At 34.0% G+C, this 21,899-nt stretch overlaps 1 protein-coding gene across 2 annotated transcripts in view; it reads right to left on the bottom strand.

The window, feature by feature from the left end:
* Positions 1-588: 588 nt before the first annotated feature.
* The window catches only part of PNSB5 (NAD(P)H dehydrogenase 18), a 32,052-nt gene continuing 10,741 nt past the window's right edge, over positions 589-21,899 (bottom strand). Inside the window, exons 3-5 of one of the 2 annotated variants that reach the window (XM_089814264.1) lie at positions 1,201-1,263; positions 975-1,033; positions 589-830 (exon numbers count right to left, since the gene is read on the bottom strand). In XM_089814264.1, the coding sequence (XP_089670390.1) occupies positions 696-830; positions 975-1,033; positions 1,201-1,263 (257 nt within the window). In that variant the 3' untranslated portion in view covers positions 589-695. Of the gene's footprint in view, positions 888-974; positions 1,034-1,200; positions 1,264-21,899 lie in introns of both variants that reach the window. The other variant, XM_089814263.1, reaches the window with a different exon arrangement.

Raw genomic sequence — 21,899 nt, forward strand, 5'->3', positions numbered from 1 at the left:
AATTGCAATGTGAGCATATAAAAAATTGTAATCCTAATTTGTGTATAGATTCTTCAAACTTAAACATAAGATCAAATTTCATCATAGTGATGGTAAATGATCTGCATTAATAAGAAATTGATACACACATTTCTTATTAAACTAGGTGGGTCTCAATTCTATCACCATTTTAATCTTATATAGTTTTCATTTTTTTTTATGCTTTTCATTGTTGTACAAAACAATTAACTATTTCTTTAGATTTGTGGCCTTAGGTAAAAACTTTCAACTGATTCTAAAATAACATTATTTTTGTCAAAATGTTTCAATGGTGCACAAAAATGATTCATCCATTCACAATATATTTTCTCGTCGAGGACAAAATATGCCAAAAAATGTATAATGGGGTTACATTGTTGATTAACATAAATTATCCAAATGGAATCAACTTTATAGAGAAAAATATTCAACTATTAAAGTGTTAAAGTTTGTATAGTACATATCAAATTACTTGAGTATATATGAGTAAGATTTTTTGGGTATTTTTATTGACTAATATTTGACATTGAAATTCAAAACCCATCTTTTAGGCAATCCTCCATTCTCACCTTATGCAATAGAAGTGGTTAAGATATAATAATTAGAACACAATATACATCATTATCACATAAATAATTGTTACTTAAAGAGTAACTAGTTTGAAATTGTGTGGTTATCTATGTATCCTTGTACTTTTCATTGAATTCAAAAATATCCATGGAATTATATTCTTGCATAAATTTTTCTCGTTCCTTGCGTTCCATATTATAAATTTTTGGCTCAAAGTTGAAAGGTTGGTCCGGCTTGGCCATCTCAATCCCAATGAAGGCAAAAACAAAGAGCGCCGTGTAAATATACAAATAATCCCCCTAGAAATTAATCCACAAAAAAATAAATTATTTAGAATATCTAAAAAAATCATTGATAAAGTGTAGATGATATACTAATCTTCTTACCGGAACATTTAAAACCATTCCACCAACAAGCCCAGGTAGAAATAGCCATGAGATAGCACCTAAGTAACAAAAATGTACTTTTAAACTCATATTGAAAAACTAATATGAATTCTTATCTTATATATATACAAACTACAATTAAAAGTGTATTTGTAAAAAATGAGGTACAATCATTTGACTTTCATATTACGTATATTCTTCCAAACGAATATACATTTAATCATACCTTGAAAACCAGTTGGTCCTCCTGATTCTGTGAAAACCTTCAAAAATTCTTCTTTGAAATCTCCTATAGTGAATGATTTCAAGTCAAAATTAAATCAACATACATAAAAATTAAAAGGCTTAGGAGCATTATTCCATTTTCTATACTAAATTTGTTAGCTTCCCAAATCTTTATTAGTCAAAATGAGTTACCAAAAAATGTCAAAACTCAAACCTATAAATTAATTTATTTTCTTATTTCAAAAAATTCCCTTGAAATTAGAATGTCTACCCAGTGATAAAATCTCTACAAAAAAAACCTATTAATAAAGGATATAACGAATGAGATTATAAATGTTGTTATTTATCATCCAAAATTATGATAGAAACTATTAAACTTGTCCAATCACATCAAGTTTATCATCACTTCACTAATCATATTAGAAACCTTAAAAAAATTATCAACTTGACATTAAGATCAAATAACAAAAGGCATAAAAAAAAATTGATATTAAGAAGTAGCCAAAACTAGGGGGATGGCCCATCAATATACACAAGAGATGGAGCCTCTAACAATAGATAAACAATAAAAACCAATAACAACACAATCTCAGCCAATCCCTTTTTTCAATATAAAAAACACATCTCATCTATCTAGAAATAGCATATTAAACCAACTATACCAATTGAAATTAAGATCTAAAATGAGAGTTGTGTAATTCATAATAATAATAATAATAACAATAATAAAGAGAATAAATATACTACTATGATAAATATCAAAGTTTGAAATACTATTGTTGAAGTTGATGAAAGATAAACAGCACAATTCCCAAGAATCACCTGCATGCCAAAACATGTCACATAAAGATAGAAGCAAAAACTATAGAGGGTAGAATTCCCAAATCCGTGGATGAGACATTCTTGATGAGAAAAAAGAGAAATTTCTATTATCAAAAGTGAATGATTATAAATTACAAAGAGATTAATTCTTATAAAAGGAGATCAACACTCTAACAGATAATTGACCTAAGTTACATGATAATAATTAATAAAAGAATTAATTATTATATGCCTAACTTTTAGCTTAAGTAAACTAGAGATAATAAGTGACTTAATAATTAAATCAATATGATTTAATTAATTAGAAAATATTTTATTACTCTAACACCACTCCCCCCCCCCCCCCCCCCCCCAAAGGATAAACTTGGGGAGTACCTAAAAACCTAGAAACTACTACTAAAAGTAAACTTAGGTCCCAACAACAAGGCTTGATGAGGTACCTAAGAACAACCAAATCTCTAAAAAGAGGAGAAATAAAAAAAACCACATAGGAAAACCCTACTCCAAAAGGAGATGGAAAGAGTGTTCCAAAAGTAGGAACAAAATATGATCATAAAGAACACCACTGAAGCATGAAGTTGCAAACATTGTGAAATTGTTAATCAAATAACCTCCATTGTATAGAACATGACCAAGTAGAGAAGACTAAGTCTGAAGAGTTGATTAATCAAAGATGGAAGGTATCTTCATGGCCTAAAAAGAAAAGAATGAAAGAATGTTTATATGGTAAATGATCCATCTCACTGAAATGCATAGGTATCCAACCACTGCAATCGTCTAGTACATAGGATCAAAATACTGAATACATAGCTCACTCCATCAAACCAAGAAAGCAATAGAGCCAACATGCCCCCCCTATAATGGTGAGAGGTAAGACATGAACATTGAAATTGAATGCAATATCTTCGACAGAAAGAAGAACTAAGCACATCATGAGTGCAAAAGAAGTACAAACACCTATAATGGCACATGTCATGGACACATCATGAGGATAATGTTGTGGAAGGAACACTCACTTGACAAAAGAAGATGGTGAATATGGCCAACATGAAACCCCCCAAGGCACTTTATAATGTAGTGCGAGTACAACAAAACACAAAGATGTGAAAGATCCTAAAATGCAATAGACTGGCACTTTATCTTAGTGTGTTTGCAAAAACACAACAAAAGGATGTCAACAAATATCAAAAGAAATATAAGGATGATACAAGAGATAGTACAACCCATGTAAAATCATCAGAAGCAACAAAATTGATCCCTAGACCTAAAACAACCAAGATATCCACTAGAATGCAAAAAAGAAAAAAATTGAATGGGATGTTCCTCGAGTAGAATCTAGAAAATAGAATGTCTCAAGATATGTCTCCCAAAGTACAAAGTAGAACCTCTAAATTTAATTGCATAAATTAGCAACCAAACAACATCAAATGTCAAAATAAACTACACCATCATGATGGGCTCAAAATCAGCTTTTTGATGATATCTTGTTTGCGAAAAGCAGAGTTTGGATCAGCAAGTTACTGCCAAAAAACTATAGGTAGGTCAAAAAAGAGTCAGAAGGGCAAGCAAAGGTGAGTCGCCTCAGTTTTTGTGCCAAATACATTGATTTTCGTACCAAAATACCTAAATTTGTGTGCCAAAAAAACTTGACTTGCATACCAAAAATTCTCAATTTATGTGCTAAAAAACCTCAATTTTCAGTCCATTTTTTTTGTTAAATCACTACCTCGAGAAATGTGCCCAATTTGGGAGCAATATTTTTTGCCTCAAATTCCAACTGTGTCCAAGTTGGACAAATTTTCTATGAAAATAGGGGTTTTTGGGCACTCTGCAATCAATGGAGAGGTTCGTTTGGGTTCAAAGTGCACCAAAAAATGGTGACCCCCAGATCCAATACAAAAAAACTCAAAAAAATGAAACCCTTTCAAAGAAAACATAGATCTGAAAGTCAAGCCAAACCTTTCATAAATAGAATAGGAGCATGAAGATCTAGAGCTCTGATTCCATTTAAAAGTTGATGAAAGATCAACCCCACAGCTCCCACGAATCACCTACATGCAGAAACCTATCATAAAAAGAGAGAAGAAAAAACTATGGAGAGGAGAATTCCAAGATTCACAGATGAGATATTATTGATGAGCAAAAAGAGAAATTGTTATTATCAAAAGTGAATGAATATATATTACAAAGAGATCAATCCTTATAAAAGGAGATCAAAACCCTAACAAATAACTAACCTAAGTTGCATGATAATAATTAATAAAAAAATTAATTATTACATGCTAAGTTTAGCTTAAGTAAACTAGAGATAATAAGTGACTTAATAATTAAATCAATGTGATTTAATTAATATAAAACACTTTATTACTCTAACAACTACAAAACGTTTTCAAAACCATGCAGGGCAAGTACTCTAGAGTAATGACAACAAAACTAAATGGAAATTTTAAGTAGAAACTAGAAAAAACTTATTTCTTTTTAGTGCTAGTCTTTAGGGATTTCGAGAGTAAAACACTATCATCTACTAGAAACTTGAACAACATCTTGAAATTATTTTCATTGTCATCTTTGGATCCCTTCTCCTTCTATTGCTAGAGGAGTTGTAGCATAGTGGTTCTTGACTGCATCACTTTGATAGAAAACTCCATCAGGGTACAAAAGCTCTCATCTAATTCAGTGAACTTTCCATCTAGGTAGTCCACCTCCTCCTTCAAACTTTTCACCTCTTCCATAAGGAAACCACAATCCTGGAAACTAGCTTTAGACTTCACACTAGCTTCATCTTGCACACAACCAAAGTTAGGGATATCATCTAAAAAATTCTTCCCCTTATTAATAAGACCAAGGGGGGAATTGGTTGTTATAGGAGAAGCGTCTTTATCATTAGGACAAATGGTGGAATTGTTTGTCATAGGAGAAGAGTATTTATCATTAGGAGAAAGGGGGAAAGTGGTTGTCATAGGAGAAGCACTTTTGAGGCATTTAGATTCCTTAGTGGCTATAAAATCAACAATGATAATAATGGAGCTAACAAACACAAGCATAGAGTCCTTGTTGTTGGTAGTGGTTTCCATCTTTGAATTCACCTTGTCACTTACAGACTCGGACATCTCATCATCCTCTTCAATGTGTATGATCCTAATTGCCTTCTCTTTTTTCTTTGGTCTGCCAACCTTCATTTTAGCATTTCCCTTAGAGCCAAAACCTATATCCTCCTAAACACCATTTTTTTCTTCTAACTACTATCTATTTCTTCCTCTAGTTCAAAGAAATTCCATTAGAGTGCCTATAATTTTAACTGATTTTTGTATCCAAGTCACGAAGATCTATAGGGGAGTCTAATTTAAGTTTTCTTCTTAGAACCATATTGAGCTTGGGTAATGTTCTCAGTTTTATTGCCAATCGAAAAGTGGGTAGCCACATGGGTTGCATAAGGAGTAGGATTGGCAGAACAACTGGTAGATGGGTCAAGAAAAACATTTGTATTAGCAGGAGCACTCTAGACTAATGATATAGTGTGGAGTGCAAAGTACATCGTGAAAATTATATAGTCATAAGATTAGGCCTTGATGAAGAATGACATATTTCTTTCGTAGACTGCTTCATTCTCAAACTTCCATAACAAAAGATTCTAAATCTTGAAGGAGAAAAATGGGAATGGAGAGAAGATCATGGTAGTCGAAATGATTTAAGAGAGGGAAAATAATAGCTAACACCAAAACATCCTCCCAAAGTGAGAACTTCATGATGAGAAATTATACCATATTCTAGGATTAAGGGAGTTGTTCATGATTGAAACCACCATGGAGTTTGGCAGGTGCCTCATTTTTCTTCAAGAACATGTTAAGACTGATCTTGACAGATGCCTTAGTCACTTTCTTTCATTTTTTCTTATCAGTGTATAAACTAGTAGCCTTAGCAATAAACTCCTCATTTATTTCAAAAAAAAATCGGATTGATTGTAACATTTCTCTCATTCCCAGAATTTACTAGTTGCATGGAATAAATCTTGCCATAACCCTCGATAGCCTCCAAAAAAGATAGTATCCCACCTTCCTCAATAGTCATCCAAGCACGAGGATATTTTCTCCATTTGTCTTCAATCTTACTCAGTTAAACCCTAACTATATCTACCCCCATATTCAAGTCAAACCCATGATTCTCCAAAATCTCCAATGTGATGGCTAAGGAAACTTTGAACAAAAAGAAATTGTTTTAGAGAGGGGTGATATTGTTGGTATCCATAATATAGAAATCCCTTATAGAAATAGTCATAGGGCTGGTATGAAAAGAGTTTTTCACATCATAACCATTATTAGGCATAGAAACAAAGCAAGCCACATTTTCCAACAACTAGTCACATCTAAAATGACTTCACTCCCTATAAATCTTTTCTTAGATTCATTTGAAAGATTGTAGAAAATCTCTTTCGTAATCCTCACATTATGACAAGTGGTGCTCTATTTATTATCTCCAAATAAATCATGACTATGTCCATAAGGAACGTGCTTGAGCATGATTCTATGGGGCAGATTGAAATCTAAATATAGCACAATCCCCACGAAATGGATGGCTGCCCAAATGGTCCAATTCAAAGCTCCGGTCACAATCAACAAACTCATGGTTAAGAAGTCAAGATTCATTTTCTCCTCATGAGAAATTATGCATATGCTAGTAGAGGAGCCATTGTCCTCAAACATTTAACTCCATCAACTTCAAACCCCATCATGGTCAACATATCAACAACCATATTCTTGTTTGTATATGTGTGATGAATGGTGAAATCATCAAGTCAAGCTAAGAGGGGCCAAATGTCATTAAGGATGTTTGACACTAACCATATAGCATCCATATTATTTTTTGTAGCTTCTATAATTAACATAGAATCCTCTTCAACAATAATGTTGTACTTTCCAGTAGAGATGGTCAACTTTAGACCCTAGAATAGGGTCAAAGCCTCCCAGCATTACTAGAATTGGATCCAAGATTTCTAGTAAAGGAAAGAATTAAATTGCCCATGTGATTATGAACAATACCACCTCTACTTGTAGCACCATTTCTGGAAGCACTATCAAAATTAAGTTTCATCAAAGGAGATGGGGGCAGGGGGCTATTTAGTGTTGGCTATGATCAACATCTTAGAAGTTTTAAAAGTATGAAAAGAGCTAGGAAATTTCCAACTAACCACCACCTGAAGTCCCTTAGTGAAGGAATAGAAGAAAATTTCTACTTAGAGATCAAAATTTTTCCTTGCAATAGATTGATAGAAATGGTAACTACCACCTCCATAGAGCTCTACATACCTCTAAAAATATATTTGTTTATTTCTTTCCAAACATTCCCTCAAACATGAGGGGGGAATCATATTCCACAAAAGATCTATAAGGAGTTGAGTTAATGAAAAAAATTGTTGCAGGTCCTCTTTGAAAACCCAAGATAGATGCAACTTGAGAAGATTTTTGTATCAAACCTTCTATGCAAAAGGACAAGAAATAAATAGATGGTTAATGACTTCTCGTCCCTTAAAAATTAAAAATACCAATTAAGGAGCTAGAAGCCCCTCTTTTTTAAATTATCAAGGGGTATAATTTTACCATAAAGGGAAACCCACCAAAAGGAATTGATTTTGAGACGAAATTGAACATTCCAAATAATTTTCCAACATGAAGCAAATTCCACTCTACAAACCAAATGAAGGTAGGAGGATTAGATAGTGAAATCACCAAATTGGCTCGTGCTCCAAATGAATTTATCATTACCAGGAGAAATGGGATTATGACCCCTCATCGAGACTTGGAATTATACAACAAGATTAGATTCTTGATGAGTTAACTTAGCAAGGATCCTCCAATGTAATCTATCACAAAGGGATTGAGCTGCTTGTTAATTACATACATAATGTAGCTAAACTTTCTCATGGAAAGAGGTTTACTTCTTAGCCAATTGTCCTCCCAAAATTTGATTTTGTCTCCCTTACCCACAATGCACATTAGGCACTCCCTCAAAGGCCCTTGATTCTTAAAAATATTATTCCATATTTTAGATTCCTAAGGGAGGTCACTTTCAAACAAGAGATAAGGGAAATGGGAGTGATTAAACTATTTTTCTTTCATAATGCCACCCCATCCACCATTGATAACATCCAAATGCCAACAAATTTTGGTGAGAAGGGCCTTATTAAGATCTGATATTTTTCTAATACCCAAGCCTACCATAGGTTTTGGTTTACAAACCAACTACCAACTAACAAGGATGATCCTCACCTATTTTTCTAATACCCAAGCCTCCCATAGGTTTTCGTTTGCAAACCATCTACCAACTAACAAGCATAATCCTCGTCTTTTACTCTGTTCCCATCCAAAAGGAGTTCCTTTGAATCCTTTCCAAGCATTCCACCATAGTTTTGAAAATTTTAAATAATGAGAGGAAGTAAACTAATATACCTTGAAGAGAAGTTGTAAGTAATTTAAGCTTTCCTGCACTACTTAGAAATATTCCTTTCCATATTGCATTTTTTTTCTGCATCCTTTCAAGGATAGTGTTCAAATATTGAGAAGTCGCCTCCTTAAGAGTTAGTGGCAGACCTAAGTAAGTATCAAGAAGGCTAGCAAATTAACAACCAAGCAATAGGGTGATCCTCCTTTGCAAGTAGTACGACCATAAAATAGGCTAGAACCTAGCATACTATGAGAAACCACAAAAACTCAATCAACATATGCTAAACCCTTCTAATTTACCATGAAAACCAATTAAAACAAAGGAAGTAAACACAAGTAAAAACCCCTCTTCAATTGTAGTTCTCATGTCCTTCTTTCTTCTCCATTTTGATGTAGCTCCAATTGTCTATAGTGCACAGAATTGAAAGAAAATGACATAATGATGGGATGAATGCTATTGAGAGTACTAGAAGCATGGTTTGGGGGTGATGTTAAGGATAGGGGTTGAAGACCGAAAATGAGTGCAAGATGGCTCAATTTATAGCCAAATCGCAAGAGGTGAGACATGAATGAGGAGATGGACATTTTTTAGTTTGAGTGTGCAACTTGACATGCTATTCATTAGAATATCTATGACAAATATGATGCACTATGCCAAATGTAGGATTCTATGACACATAAAAGTCAACATGGCTAAAAGTGAAGGAGAATCTATGATGTGCATATGACACATCAAAGCCACTTGTAGACAAGAATCTTATGATGAATGTGGCTTATTATAGTCATGCGTAAGAAATAATATGTCAAATATGACACATATTAGCCAAATGTAGAGAGAGGATCTATGATGCATTATGTCCATGTGTGAAGACTAGGTAGAATATTTGAATTAAAATTTCATAATTCCACACAGATGGAAATTAGTGAAATAGAAATTAAAAGTGGGAAAGTATGACTTAGGAAATTGAGAATTCCCATAGCTTGCAAAGGTGAATCAATTAATTAATCAATATTAACTAATTGAGGATGTTGGTTAGTAAGAATAATCAGTAATGCGGGATGAAAATGATTGAAATAACATAGGAATAGATTATGGGTCATCTAATCATATAGGGTAAATTAGTAAATGATTGACCAATTTGATTAGATAAATGTAGGATTATCCTTTTGATAAAATGTGATGATTATGCAGATCGACTAGGATGATGGTGGGTAGATCAAAGCCATGATCAAATGGATTGAGTGATAAGGATTGATAATGTGTCAATGACACATGACATGAATTAAGAACATTTGAAATTTAATGGACATTGTAAACGCCAGAGGATCGGAATTGATTGATATCATTGATCATAATAACATCTATGAGCATTGTCAATGTTATTAAATTGATTGGATAATGCCACAATCTGACACTGAGGGACTCGACAATGTCAATGATCAAATGATGAAAATGACAGTTTGACCTAGTACTGAGGGTTAGATTTGATAGGTTTGATAGGTTTCCAAGGCACTGAGAGACATGATAATTCCTAGGGTTGGACAAATGGTGATTGATTTGAGATATTTGACCTATTTCAAATCAAATAGGGTTGATTTGGGATGGTTTTGGGTTGATTAGAAAGGAATCCTATGATATTGAAATGGTTTTGAGTTGATTCAATGAGATTTTGATGATGTCGAAATGATTTAGATTGGATTCTGAAAAGCTAAGATAAAATGGCTACTTAATCCAAAATGATCTACAATTGATTTGAAAGGGGATGTGAGTGATGAAGAATATTGTCGTGATATGCTCGAATGATAATCAAGTTGTCCAAAAGATCATAATTAGTGAATGGAGAAAAAGGGACATGTTAGTATGAAAATGTGATTAAATGGTAAACACGAACCATTTTTTAGTGTCTACACAAGTTAGGAACAATATTAAGAAAGTAAATATTGCTTTTATTGAAGTTTATTTGTTACCCTATCAAGTGAGAATAGTCATCCAAAAGCTTCTTCCACCACCTAGCTTCAATAATTGATGAGATTCCAAATTGGAAAGTATCATAAACAAACTGTTATAGGACCTCAAGAGGGAGTAAGGAGGTATCTTTAATAACTTTAATACTATGCTCATTGGTCATGGACAAAAATTTTCTTCCCAACACTTCAGCAAACATGATAAAAGGGTATGAGAAAAGGGGATCTCCTTGCCTCAAGCCATGTCTCGATCTAAAAAAGCCCCAAGGCATACCATTGACCAAAATTGAGAAATGCATAGACTCAACCATTTCCCTAACAATATTGATAATTATTTCATGAAAACCAATCCTAGATAGGACAACATAAAGGAAGTACCAATAAACTATGTTGTAAGCTTTTGAGATATCCAATTTTAGGGCCATCACAGAATTCCTAGTTTTCTCCATGGAGTGAATAATTTTGTGGGTGGAGATTACAGCATCAAGAATCTATCTCCTAGGAACAAAGCCTTTTTGGGAAGGGCTAATGAATCTATCAAATTTGTGGATTGATTATGTTTGTCGAGATCTTGGAGAAAATCTTATAAATAGTATTACATAACATTATTGGCCTAAAGTTAGCCATACTTCTAGGTTCTAGAATTTTAGAGACCAAGACAATAAAGGTATCATTAAGATTCTTAAGAAGCTTACTAGTTCTAAAGAAGTCCTTGGTGATTTTAGTAAGGTCAAACTTAACCAAACCCTAGAAGTATTGGAAAGAGGTATGAGAAATCAGTCAGGCCTCGAGGATTTATAAGATTTCATGAAAAAATTGGCCTTTTTCACCTCCTCCTCCATCATAGGGTGCAAAAGATATTTATTATCATAATTGCTCAGAACGTAAGAGAGAGAGTTAACAAGCCTATCTCTAGTAGCAATATCAATAACGTTATTAGGATAAGTAAGAGCGTCCAAAAATAACTAAGAGGCTCACTTCCCTAGTGCCTCTGGATCAACTATCTCCACATTATTATCATCGAGGAGGGAAGAAGTAGTGTTCTTCTTCTTGTGTTTAGAAGTTGAGTAGTGGAAGGAGGTATTTATATCCCCTTCAAAAGCCACTAAATCCTCAATCTCTATTTCCAATACACTTATTCTCTTTTTGAATTCTCCTTAAATTTCTTCCTCCAAGCTTCTTCCTCTAGATGAACTTCAATAGAGATATCACTATCTACCATAATAGTTTGCAACTACTCCATATTAGCTTCAATTTCTTGTTTCTATTGAAAAATATCCTAAGAGGATGCCATGCTACAACTTATCACTTCCCTTTTCACAATCTCAGGTTTTTAAGCTATTCTAAACATATTTGTTCCTTTGACCAGTTTCCACACCAATCATGCATATAGTATTTGAACTCATGGTGTGAGTGTCACATGATTTCATAGGAAAATGATCTAAGGCCACTCCAGGGTTTGTCCCTCTAGTCAAGAAGGATAGATAAGTGATCTGAAGTAGATCGAGGGAGAGTCGTCAGGGATGAGGAGGTCAAAATATCCCAACCATGTGATAACAAGAGGAAGTCCAATTTGACCTAGGCGAGATATTATCCTTTTCTATTATTGGACTAGGTAAAGGGGTGCCCTTGAGTTTCACATCTAAAACATCATTCCACCTCAAAAAGTCAAAAAGATTGTGCATACTATCATTATAATCTATAGTTCATCCCTTCTTCTCAAACGAGTAAAGGGGAATGTTATAATATCCCATACATAGAAATTTGGCATTTTCATTAGCAATCATGAAGTTAGAAATCTCCTCCCTAATAAGTAATCTCCTTGCTCTAGTGTTAGGGGCATATATATTTAACAAAAACCATGAAAGATTTCTATATTTAAACAAAACCACCAAATAATTGTGGGAGACGAAAATAATCTCTTTATACAACTTATTGCTTATGAAATTGTAGAAAGAAACACCTTTGTTGTAGGCATTGAGATGATGGGAAATTAGATCCTAATGTAAAGACACCCACATTTCAGCCTTTGGACTATGTGTTAGAAATAATAGTCCACCAATATAACTGAGAGGGGGTGGGGGGGGTTTGAATCAGTTATATGAGAATTTAAACATTACTCTTAAACAATCTTGACCATTCAAAGTAAACAGCAACCATAAAGAGATGCACATAAACAATTACACCAGATATGTTGACTAGGGAAACCCTTGGTCATAGGGAAAACCCTGGTGGGAATGATGTACTAATATGAATGTTCCTTGTTAGAGGATGGACCCTATTAGGAGTCTATTACAACACTTAGTACAAGAATCCCTGTTAGGAGACTTTGAATCCCTATTAGGAGATTCCAACCCTATTAGGAGTTGTGGAAGGCAGTTGAACCCTGTCCAAATAGCTTCAGGATTAGATCAACGAACCCACTATCCAATTGACCTTCATACTATTCCTTTCAGAGTAATAGATGTGTAATAGGTTTTACTTCTTCCTCTGTTTAGTACGTTGGACTCCTTCACCTTCAAATCATGCAATCAGATCTGGAACTCTGTGATCAGTAATAGTAACTCTTAACATCAGTTACACGCATTAGCAAATCACTATGCTCTACTACTTAGTAATTCGCAAGTCTTCGATTCTTCACCATGTTTGTAAAACACGGAAACATCTTTCCTTTATACCATGCTCAATCATAAATCCTTGAGTTGGCTTCACATTTTATTAGCATACATTAATTAAATGAAATACCCATTTAATCAATGTTGTTAGCTCACAGTTATACACAAACTTTCACACGTGCGACTTTCGTACATGTGCACTTTCTAATGTCATCAATGGTTAGTAAACTATCTCCAATTCACTACGCAACCCTTCACTACAATTGTAATGAACTGTAGGAATCATGCAATGGGAATTTCTTTTCTGATACTTTTTTTCTATAGAATTCTCTACAAATCAATCATATCTTTCGTATATTATCGATTCAGGTTCTGTAGACTTGCCCATGTAACAAATACACATTGTAGTATACTAGAGTAATTGTGCATCATCAGATAAGTAATATAATGTTCTCAATACAAAAATCACAGTCTGTTGCTTTGTCATTCCTTTACAGACCTACTACTATGTTGTCATCAATGACAAACACAGTTATAAATACATCATAACAATGTTCTGCAATGCTCCCCCATAGCATCAATATTCCTGCTAACAATCTCCCTCTTTGGCATTGATGGCAACATAGATGAAAAACATCTAGATCCAAGAATACCAACAAGTCTTTTCAAATCCTCTTCATCAATCAAATCTTGCTTCATGCAAATCCTTTATTGCAATACTTCTCGCCCATAGTACAATGTTTTTCATGCCATACTTCTCCCCCATTGACATCAATGTCACAAATACTACACAAATGGTTTAATTTTCTTGAACATCCAATAATTTATTAGCACAACCACAAGCTGGTCTGTTGCTTTACAACTTTGTATGTAAGTCCATAAACAACTCAAGTGTCTAAAGAAACTATTGTATACCAATTACCAATTACCAAGAGTCCTTTTTTGACTATGTTCATCATAGATACTCCCCCATACAGGAAGCATCAGCATTCAGTCCAGTATATTAATGGTGCTTTGTTCCCTAGACTGATGCACTTTTGCATATTTTATTCTGAAATAAGCAGGGGCATAACCCCAAGCATACCTCTTAGGTACTCAAACGTATCCTTTGGTAAGGCCTTCGTGAAAATGTCTGCAATCTGTTCCTTAGTGTTAATGTACTCTAGTCTGATTTTTTTTCTTCAACTTTCTCTTTCAACACATGATACTTTTTAGAGATGTGCTTAGTCTTAGAATGCAAAACAAGATCCTTAGACATTTTAACCATACTTGTGTTATCAAGGTAAATGATAACAGGTTCTTTGAATGTAATTCCAATAGCCTTCATCAGCTGCTTCATCCATATGACTTGATTACAGTTGTTCGCTATTGCAACATATTCTGCCTTTGTAATGCTTTGTGAGGTGCAATCTTGCTTCTTGCTAAGCTAAGAAACCAATCTTCCACAAAGAAAGAATGCTCCTCCACTGGTGTTGTTTCTATCATCCCTATCTCCAACCCAATCAGCATCAATATAAGTGCAAAGAGTAAAGTTATTACTTTTTTCATACCAAATGCCATAATCAGATGTCCTTTTCAGATATCTGAGTATCCTTTTTACTCCTACGTAGTGATATTCTTTAGGATCAGCCTAAAATCTTGCCACAATCCCAACCACATTTGCTATATCAGGTCTACTATGAGTCAAATATTGCAATCCTCCAATCATAGATCTATACTTCTTTTGTTCAACAGTAGGTGTCTCATCCTTGCTTGATAACTTGTGACCAATTACCATAGGAGTTCTAACAAGTTTATAGTTTTCTAGACCAAATCTTTTTAACAAATCTTTTAAATACTTTGTCTAAGAAATAAAGACTCCTTCTTTGCTTTGAACAATTTGCAATCCTAAGATTCCCCTATCATGCTCATCTCAAACTCATTCTTCATATCTTCTGAGAACTTGTTATTGGCTTCATCATTTCCTCCAAAAATGATATCATCAACAACTACAATGATTATCAGCAAACCATCTTCTATTTCTTTCAAGTACAAGTTGATATATGTTGTCCCTTTAGCAAATCCAAGCTTTGCTAAGTATTTATCTAACCTTGCATACCAGGTTCTAGGTGCTTGCTTAAATCCATAGGAGGCTTTCTTTAATTTGCAAACCATATCCTTCTCTTCTATCAAAGGAAAACCTTATGGCTGCTCAATGTAAACTTCTTCTTCAAGTTCTCCATTCAAGAATGCTGACTTAACATCCATTCGATATACCTTGAAATTTTTGTTTGCTACATATGCCAAGAACATTATGATTGCTTCCATTCTTGCTATAGGTGCATATATGTTTCCTCATCTTCAATTCTTTCTTGCTGAGAGTAGCCTTTGCATGCTAGTCTTGCTTTGTTTCTTATTACTTCTCCTTGTTCATTCATTTTGTTTTTGAATACCCATTTTGTACCAATCACATTTTTGTCCTTGGGTCTAGGAACCAATTCCCATGTGTCATTTTTTATTATCTGTTGAAGTTCTTCCTTCATTGCTTTTATCCAATGATCATCCTTGATTTCTTCATCTGCACCTTTTGGTTCTACTTGAGATATTAGGCATAGTTTTTCATTGATTCTACTTCTTGTCATTACACTTTTTTCTTTACTTCCTATTATCTGATCAGCAAGATGATTTTTCATCAAATTTTTATTTGGTGTAGGAGTTGTTGCTTCAACTCTTATTTCAAGTGTTGCACTTTGTTCTTCTCTTACTTCTTCAGTTTGTACATTATTCTACAAGTCCGATAAATAATTCATTACATCTATTGGTCATCCCAGAGTAGTCATCTCCATCATAGTTATAATCCATCATCTTTTCCTTAGCGCCAAACTTTTCATCTATTCTCATGTTTGTGCACTCTACTATAGTTTTTGTTCTATAGTTGAAACATTTGTAAGCTTTACTCTTTAATGAATAGACAAGAAACATACCTTCATCACTCTTTGGATCAAACTTACCGATATCATTGTCTCTTTTGATGTAGCATTTGCTTCCAAATATCCTGAAATATTTGACTGATGGTCAGTGACCAAACCATAACTCATAAGGTGGTTTCTTCATACCTTTTCTAATCTGTACTCTATTCAGTGTTTATACTACTGTGTTGACTTTCTCTCTCCGAAAGATTTTTGGTACATTATTCTCGAATAACATAGCTCTTACTGCTTCAGCAATTGATCTTTTTCTTCTTTTAGCAATCCCATTCTGCTCAGGTGTATGGGGTGAAGATAGTTGTTTCCTGATTCCATGCTCTTCATAGTAGATATTGAATTCTCTAGAAGTGAATTCTCCTCCTCTCTCTGATCTTAAGCTTTTGATTTTAACTCCAAATTCATTCTCTACTTTGTTCTTGAATATCTTGAATTTCTCAAATGCTTCTGATTTTTCCTTAAGAAAAGTTACCCACATCATTCTAGTAAAATCATCAACAAAAACCATAAAATACCTTTCTACATAGAATCCTCTTGTTCTTGCAGGACCACTCAAATCTGTATGAACCAATTCTAGCTTTTGTGTAGTACCAAACTGCTTGCTAGGAAATGAGACTTTCTTTTTCTTAACCAAGATACATTCATTACAAATGATGTCAGTGGGCTTAGTGATCTTAGGTAAATCTCTCATAGCAAGTGTATTAATGGCTTTCACAATGTTATCAAACTTAATGTGACAAAATCTTCTATGTCATAACCAACTGTTTTCAACTTTAGCTACCAAACATGTTGTTTCAATGGAGTTTAACTGAAATACATTACCTTTGGTTCTTGTGCTAGTACCAAGTAGTTTTCCTTCCTTGTTCTTGATAATGCATGTGTCATTACCAAACTGCAATTAGTAACCTTTGTCCATAAGTTGTCCAACACTTAACAAGTTATGTTTTAGTCCATCAACAAAATAAACATCATCAGTATTTGTTTTACCATCTAGTGTGATAGATCCAATTCCTATAATGTGGTAGGCTACATTATTCCCTACTATGACAATTCCTCCATCATGGTTTCTGAATTTGACAAATTTGCTCATATCACCAGTCATGTGATGTGAACAACCACTATCAATGATCCAATCTTTCCTTTCAACTTATGAGATCAACGCACTTTCTTCTCTGATTTCTCTATCAAGATCATCCTCCTTTATAGCTACAAATTCTAATTCATCTTCACTTTTTTTTTAATCAAATTATTCTTCCTCTTCTTCTTTCATTAGCATATAAACAATTTCTAGGTCTTCTAGATTTGAATATTCCCTTATATTTTCTTTCTCTTTCAGGATGCTTAGATGCATAATGATCATATTCATTACATGTTCAACATTTAAAGATATTATTACCATCTTTTTCTCTTTCCACAAGAAGATCCACTCCTTCCTGGATCTTTTTCTCAATAGCCTTGTTGCTGCTAGCAATGTCTCCTTGCGCTTTTATGTTCCTTGGCAAACTTGGCTTAATATTATAGGCACTAAATGTTGTCTCAACTTTTTCTAATTCTCCAGATTGTTTCAGATTGAACTCTTCAGCTTCCAATCTACCAAGCAATGTTTCTTTGGTGAAATTAGTGGTACAAGGTAACATTACCCAAATCATCTATGTTATTCTCTTGAAAGGTGGTGTCAGACTTTTCAAGACCTTCCTTATTACTTTATCATCAAACTTCTTTCCATCAAAAGATGTGATTCCTAGAACAATCTCAAATATTCTACCAATATAGGTTCTCACAAATTCATCTTCCATCATCTTAGCATCTTGGAATGTGAAATACAGATTTTGCAATCTAACTCTTTTTGCATGTGTATCACCCTCATAATTAGCTTCTAAGGTTTTCCAAATTTCATGAGATGTTTTGAGTTGTTTTACCTGGCTATATTCACTTTCAGGTAGAGCAGACACTGTTGCTTCTCTTGCCCTTATGTTGTACATATTTACTTCTCTTTGTTCCTCGGTACAACTTTCAAGATTGTCTTCTTCCACAATGTTTTTAGGTGCTTTGGTTACAAGCCAATATCCTGGACCCATCCACAAGAGATAAGTCTTCATTTTATCCTTCCAGATGCCATAATTTGTGCCATCAAATCTCGGACTTTCCTTTCTAAACAAATTTTCCATGGATCTCCCAAAGTTGTTAAAAAAATTCTTCAAGGACCTAAGGCTCTGATACCAATTGTTAGAAACAATAGTCCACCAATATAACTGAGGTGGGGGGGTGAATTAGTTATATGAGCATTTAAACATTTAACCTCTTAAACAATCTTGACCATTCAAAGTAAACAACCATAAAGAGATGCACATAAACAATTACACCAAATATGTTGACTAGGGAAACCCTTGATCAGAGGGAAAACCCTGGTGGGAATGATGCCCACAAAATGATGTACTAATATGAATGTTCCTTGTTAAAGGATGGACCCTATTAGGAGCCTATTACAACACTTAGTACAAGAGTCCCTGTTAGGAGACTTTGAATCCCTGTTAGGAGATTCCAACCCTGTTAGGAGTTGTGGAAGGTAGTTGAACCCACTGTCCAAACAGCTTCAGGATCAGATCAACAAACCCATTATCCAATTGACCTCAATATTATTCCGTTCAGAATAATAGATGTGTAATAGGTTTTACTTCTTCCTCTATCAAGTACGTCAGACTCCTTCACCTTCAGATCATGCAGTCAGATCTGGAACTCTGTGATCAGTAACAGTAACCCTTAAGGTCACTTACACGCATTAGTAAATTACTCTCCTTTGTTTCTTAGTAATTCGCAAGTCTTCGCTTCTTCACCATGTTTGTAAAACACGAAAACATCTTTCCTTTATACCATGCTCAATCATAAATCCTTGAGTCAACTTCACACTTTATTATCATACATTAATTAAATGAAATACCCATTTAATCAATGTTGTCAGCTCATAGTTGTACACAAACTTTCACAAGTGCAACTTCCATACATGCACACTTTTTGACATCATCAACGGTTACTAAACTATCTCCAATTCACTACACAACCCTTCACTAGAATTGTAATGAACTGTAGCAATCATGCAATGGGAATTGTGTTTCTGATACTTTGTTTCTATACAATTCTCTACAAATCAATCATATCTTTCGTATACTATCGATTCAAGTTATGCGCACTTTCCCATGTAACAAATACACATTGTAGTATACTTAGGTATCTGTGCATCATCAGATAAGTAATATAATGTTCTCAATACAAAAATCACAGTCTAGTGCTCTGTCAGTCTTTTACAGACTTATTAGTGTGTTTTCATCAATGACAAACATAGTTATAAATACATCACAACAATGTTTTGCAATGCTCCCCCATAGCATCAACATTCCTACTAACACTATGAACTTAGCCATTGGAGTATGAAGGCTTCCCTTTCAAATGTAGAAAGTGGTTCAAGACTGGGCATGTTGAAGCTAATCGTGGATTAATGAAATCTAAACCAAATAAGTCTTCCTCATGGTGGAAGGGTTCTTCTAATGATCACAACATTGTTTGAAAGGAGCACTCTCATTAAATTGTGAATGCTCTAGATTCATCCTAGATTGGTGTGTCTCATTATGATTCTTCTAAGGGTTTTTCCTCTTTGGTTGTTTCTACTACTCTAGTTAATGAAGGTGTGATAGATGCTCTTGCTAATAGTAACTCAGTTGATCCTACTATCATTGGTGTCTCTACTTCACCTCTTGCTTCTAAGGCACCTACTACCCCAGCTACTATGGTGATGACTCTAGTGTTGTTGGATATACGTCCCTTGTTGAATCCACCAAGGCTACTAATGCTTTGATTATGGTTGATGTTCCATCTAATGGTGTTACTGAAAGTGTTAGTTATGCTTCTTATGGAAAACCTTTCTCTATTGGTGTTGGCTCTACTTCTTTGAGTAAGCCTATTTCTCTTGGAATTAATAGTTCTATGGATTTATAGGCTTGGCATGTTGTTACGACCAAGGTTGAAGAAGGATGGATTACAATTAAAGGGAAGTATTCAAAGAATCCCTCTCCTTCATTTGATATGACCCTTAGATCCCACAAGCTAGGATCTAAGTAGAAATCTTAATTATTTTGTTTGTTTTTCTTCAAAGGTGGTCTATTGTATGTTTGTTTATCTTTATGACTGCTAGTTGTGTAATTTTGTGGGGTGTCAGTTCAAGCTAGTTCTTTGTATGATCTATATGTTTTAGTTGGTGTTGCTCTGTTGGCTCTCTTTGTTTGTGGTTTTAGCATCCCCTCTCTTTTGGTTGGCTTCTTGTTTCATTGTTGGCCCTGTTCTATATAGTTTTGTCTCATCTTATGGGCTTAATGGCATAAATCTTTAGATCTTTTTTGTATTGGATTTTAGGGGCCCCTTCAAAACCTATTTTACTTAATCAAAAAAAATTAGAGAGAGGACGATGAATAGCAGCAATAACACAAAATAAAAGGCATAAGAAGTTATTTACCATATTGTCATTATGATTCAGTCATAATGTTATAGTGTTTCAATGAACCAATACAATTTTTAGATGCCAATTTTATAAATTTTACAAGGATCTTTTATGATACACTTGCTATGATTGTATCTTATGTTAAAGAATTAAATATAAGATGTTATGGTATTTACACATCATAATGAATGAACTATTAAACATTACGTATAAATACACTTAAAATCAAATGAGTTCTATCATGCATTCTATTCATGTTATAACAAACTTTTTTTATGCACGTTGCCAAATTGTAGAAAGAAACACCTTTGTTATAAGCATTGAGATGATGGGAAATTAGGTCCTAATCTAGAGACACAAACTAAGATCCCAAGCCAATATCATGTATTGGAGGAGATAACCCACAAGAAATCCAGTCCTACTGGAGTGCAAGATACTTTATTTGATTATTTCCCTTTTTTGTGTTTGATAAAATATTGATGTCAATATGCAAAAACTAGGTTAAATGCACAGAATTGACAAGATTCAACATAAGAAGGTGAGAAAAAATCATATAGCTAACACATAGGTACAATTTTTGAAGAAAGGAACCTGTTATCGAAATCTAGCACTTAAAGTTGTGTCAAGTGTGCCAGGCTCTAAATATCTAAAGGTGCTTCTATTAGCTAAAACTTCATATTTTAGATCAAGATGCTCTAAAATTTATTCCCTGTGAACCTCAACTAGAAAAATGTTAGTCATGTGCTAATTGACATGGTCCAAGAGTTTTCACATGTTCAAAATATGGAACTATATGTGTTAGTATACTCTACAAATCTAGAACTATTTTCCGTTGGATCTGTAACCATTGTACATTTCATCTATGATAGTCAGTTTTTCTTGGCTTAATATTACAAGGTGCATGGTCTCCTTCTTCTCCCCTTTCAAGAGTCATTTTTTCTTTGCTTAAGATTACAAGTTGTGTGACCTCCTTCTCCCATTTCTACTGACACTTTACATTGGAGCATATATGTGTTGGCACTATGATCTTTCCATTAAGTACAGGGAAAACCTCTATCTTCAAAAAGACATGCATGCAGATTCAATGTGGATTCAAGAGACAAATATATAAGTCATTCCACTTATGTGACACATGTTTAAGTCCTAATTGTGTTGATGACAAGATCATATGATCCACATCTCCCAAGCTCAATCTAGCACTCATCAATATTGGAGAGCATTGCAAAAAGGTTCAATGCATAATGGAAACCACCACCACATTATAAAAGGAAAGAAATCAATGCAAATAGAATCATGAAGATACTCTCTCATCACTTGAATTAGTTTGAGGAAATAATAGTTGGCATTGATGGAACACATGTAAGGAAACCTAACGATGCAAAATTACAAGCATGAAGGTAGTTTTAATG

The sequence above is a fragment of the Cupressus sempervirens genome, chromosome 2, assembly GCF_028749045.1.
Source record: "Cupressus sempervirens isolate cs-2001-9-10 chromosome 2, ASM2874904v1, whole genome shotgun sequence".
Lineage (NCBI taxonomy): Eukaryota > Viridiplantae > Streptophyta > Pinopsida > Cupressales > Cupressaceae > Cupressus > Cupressus sempervirens.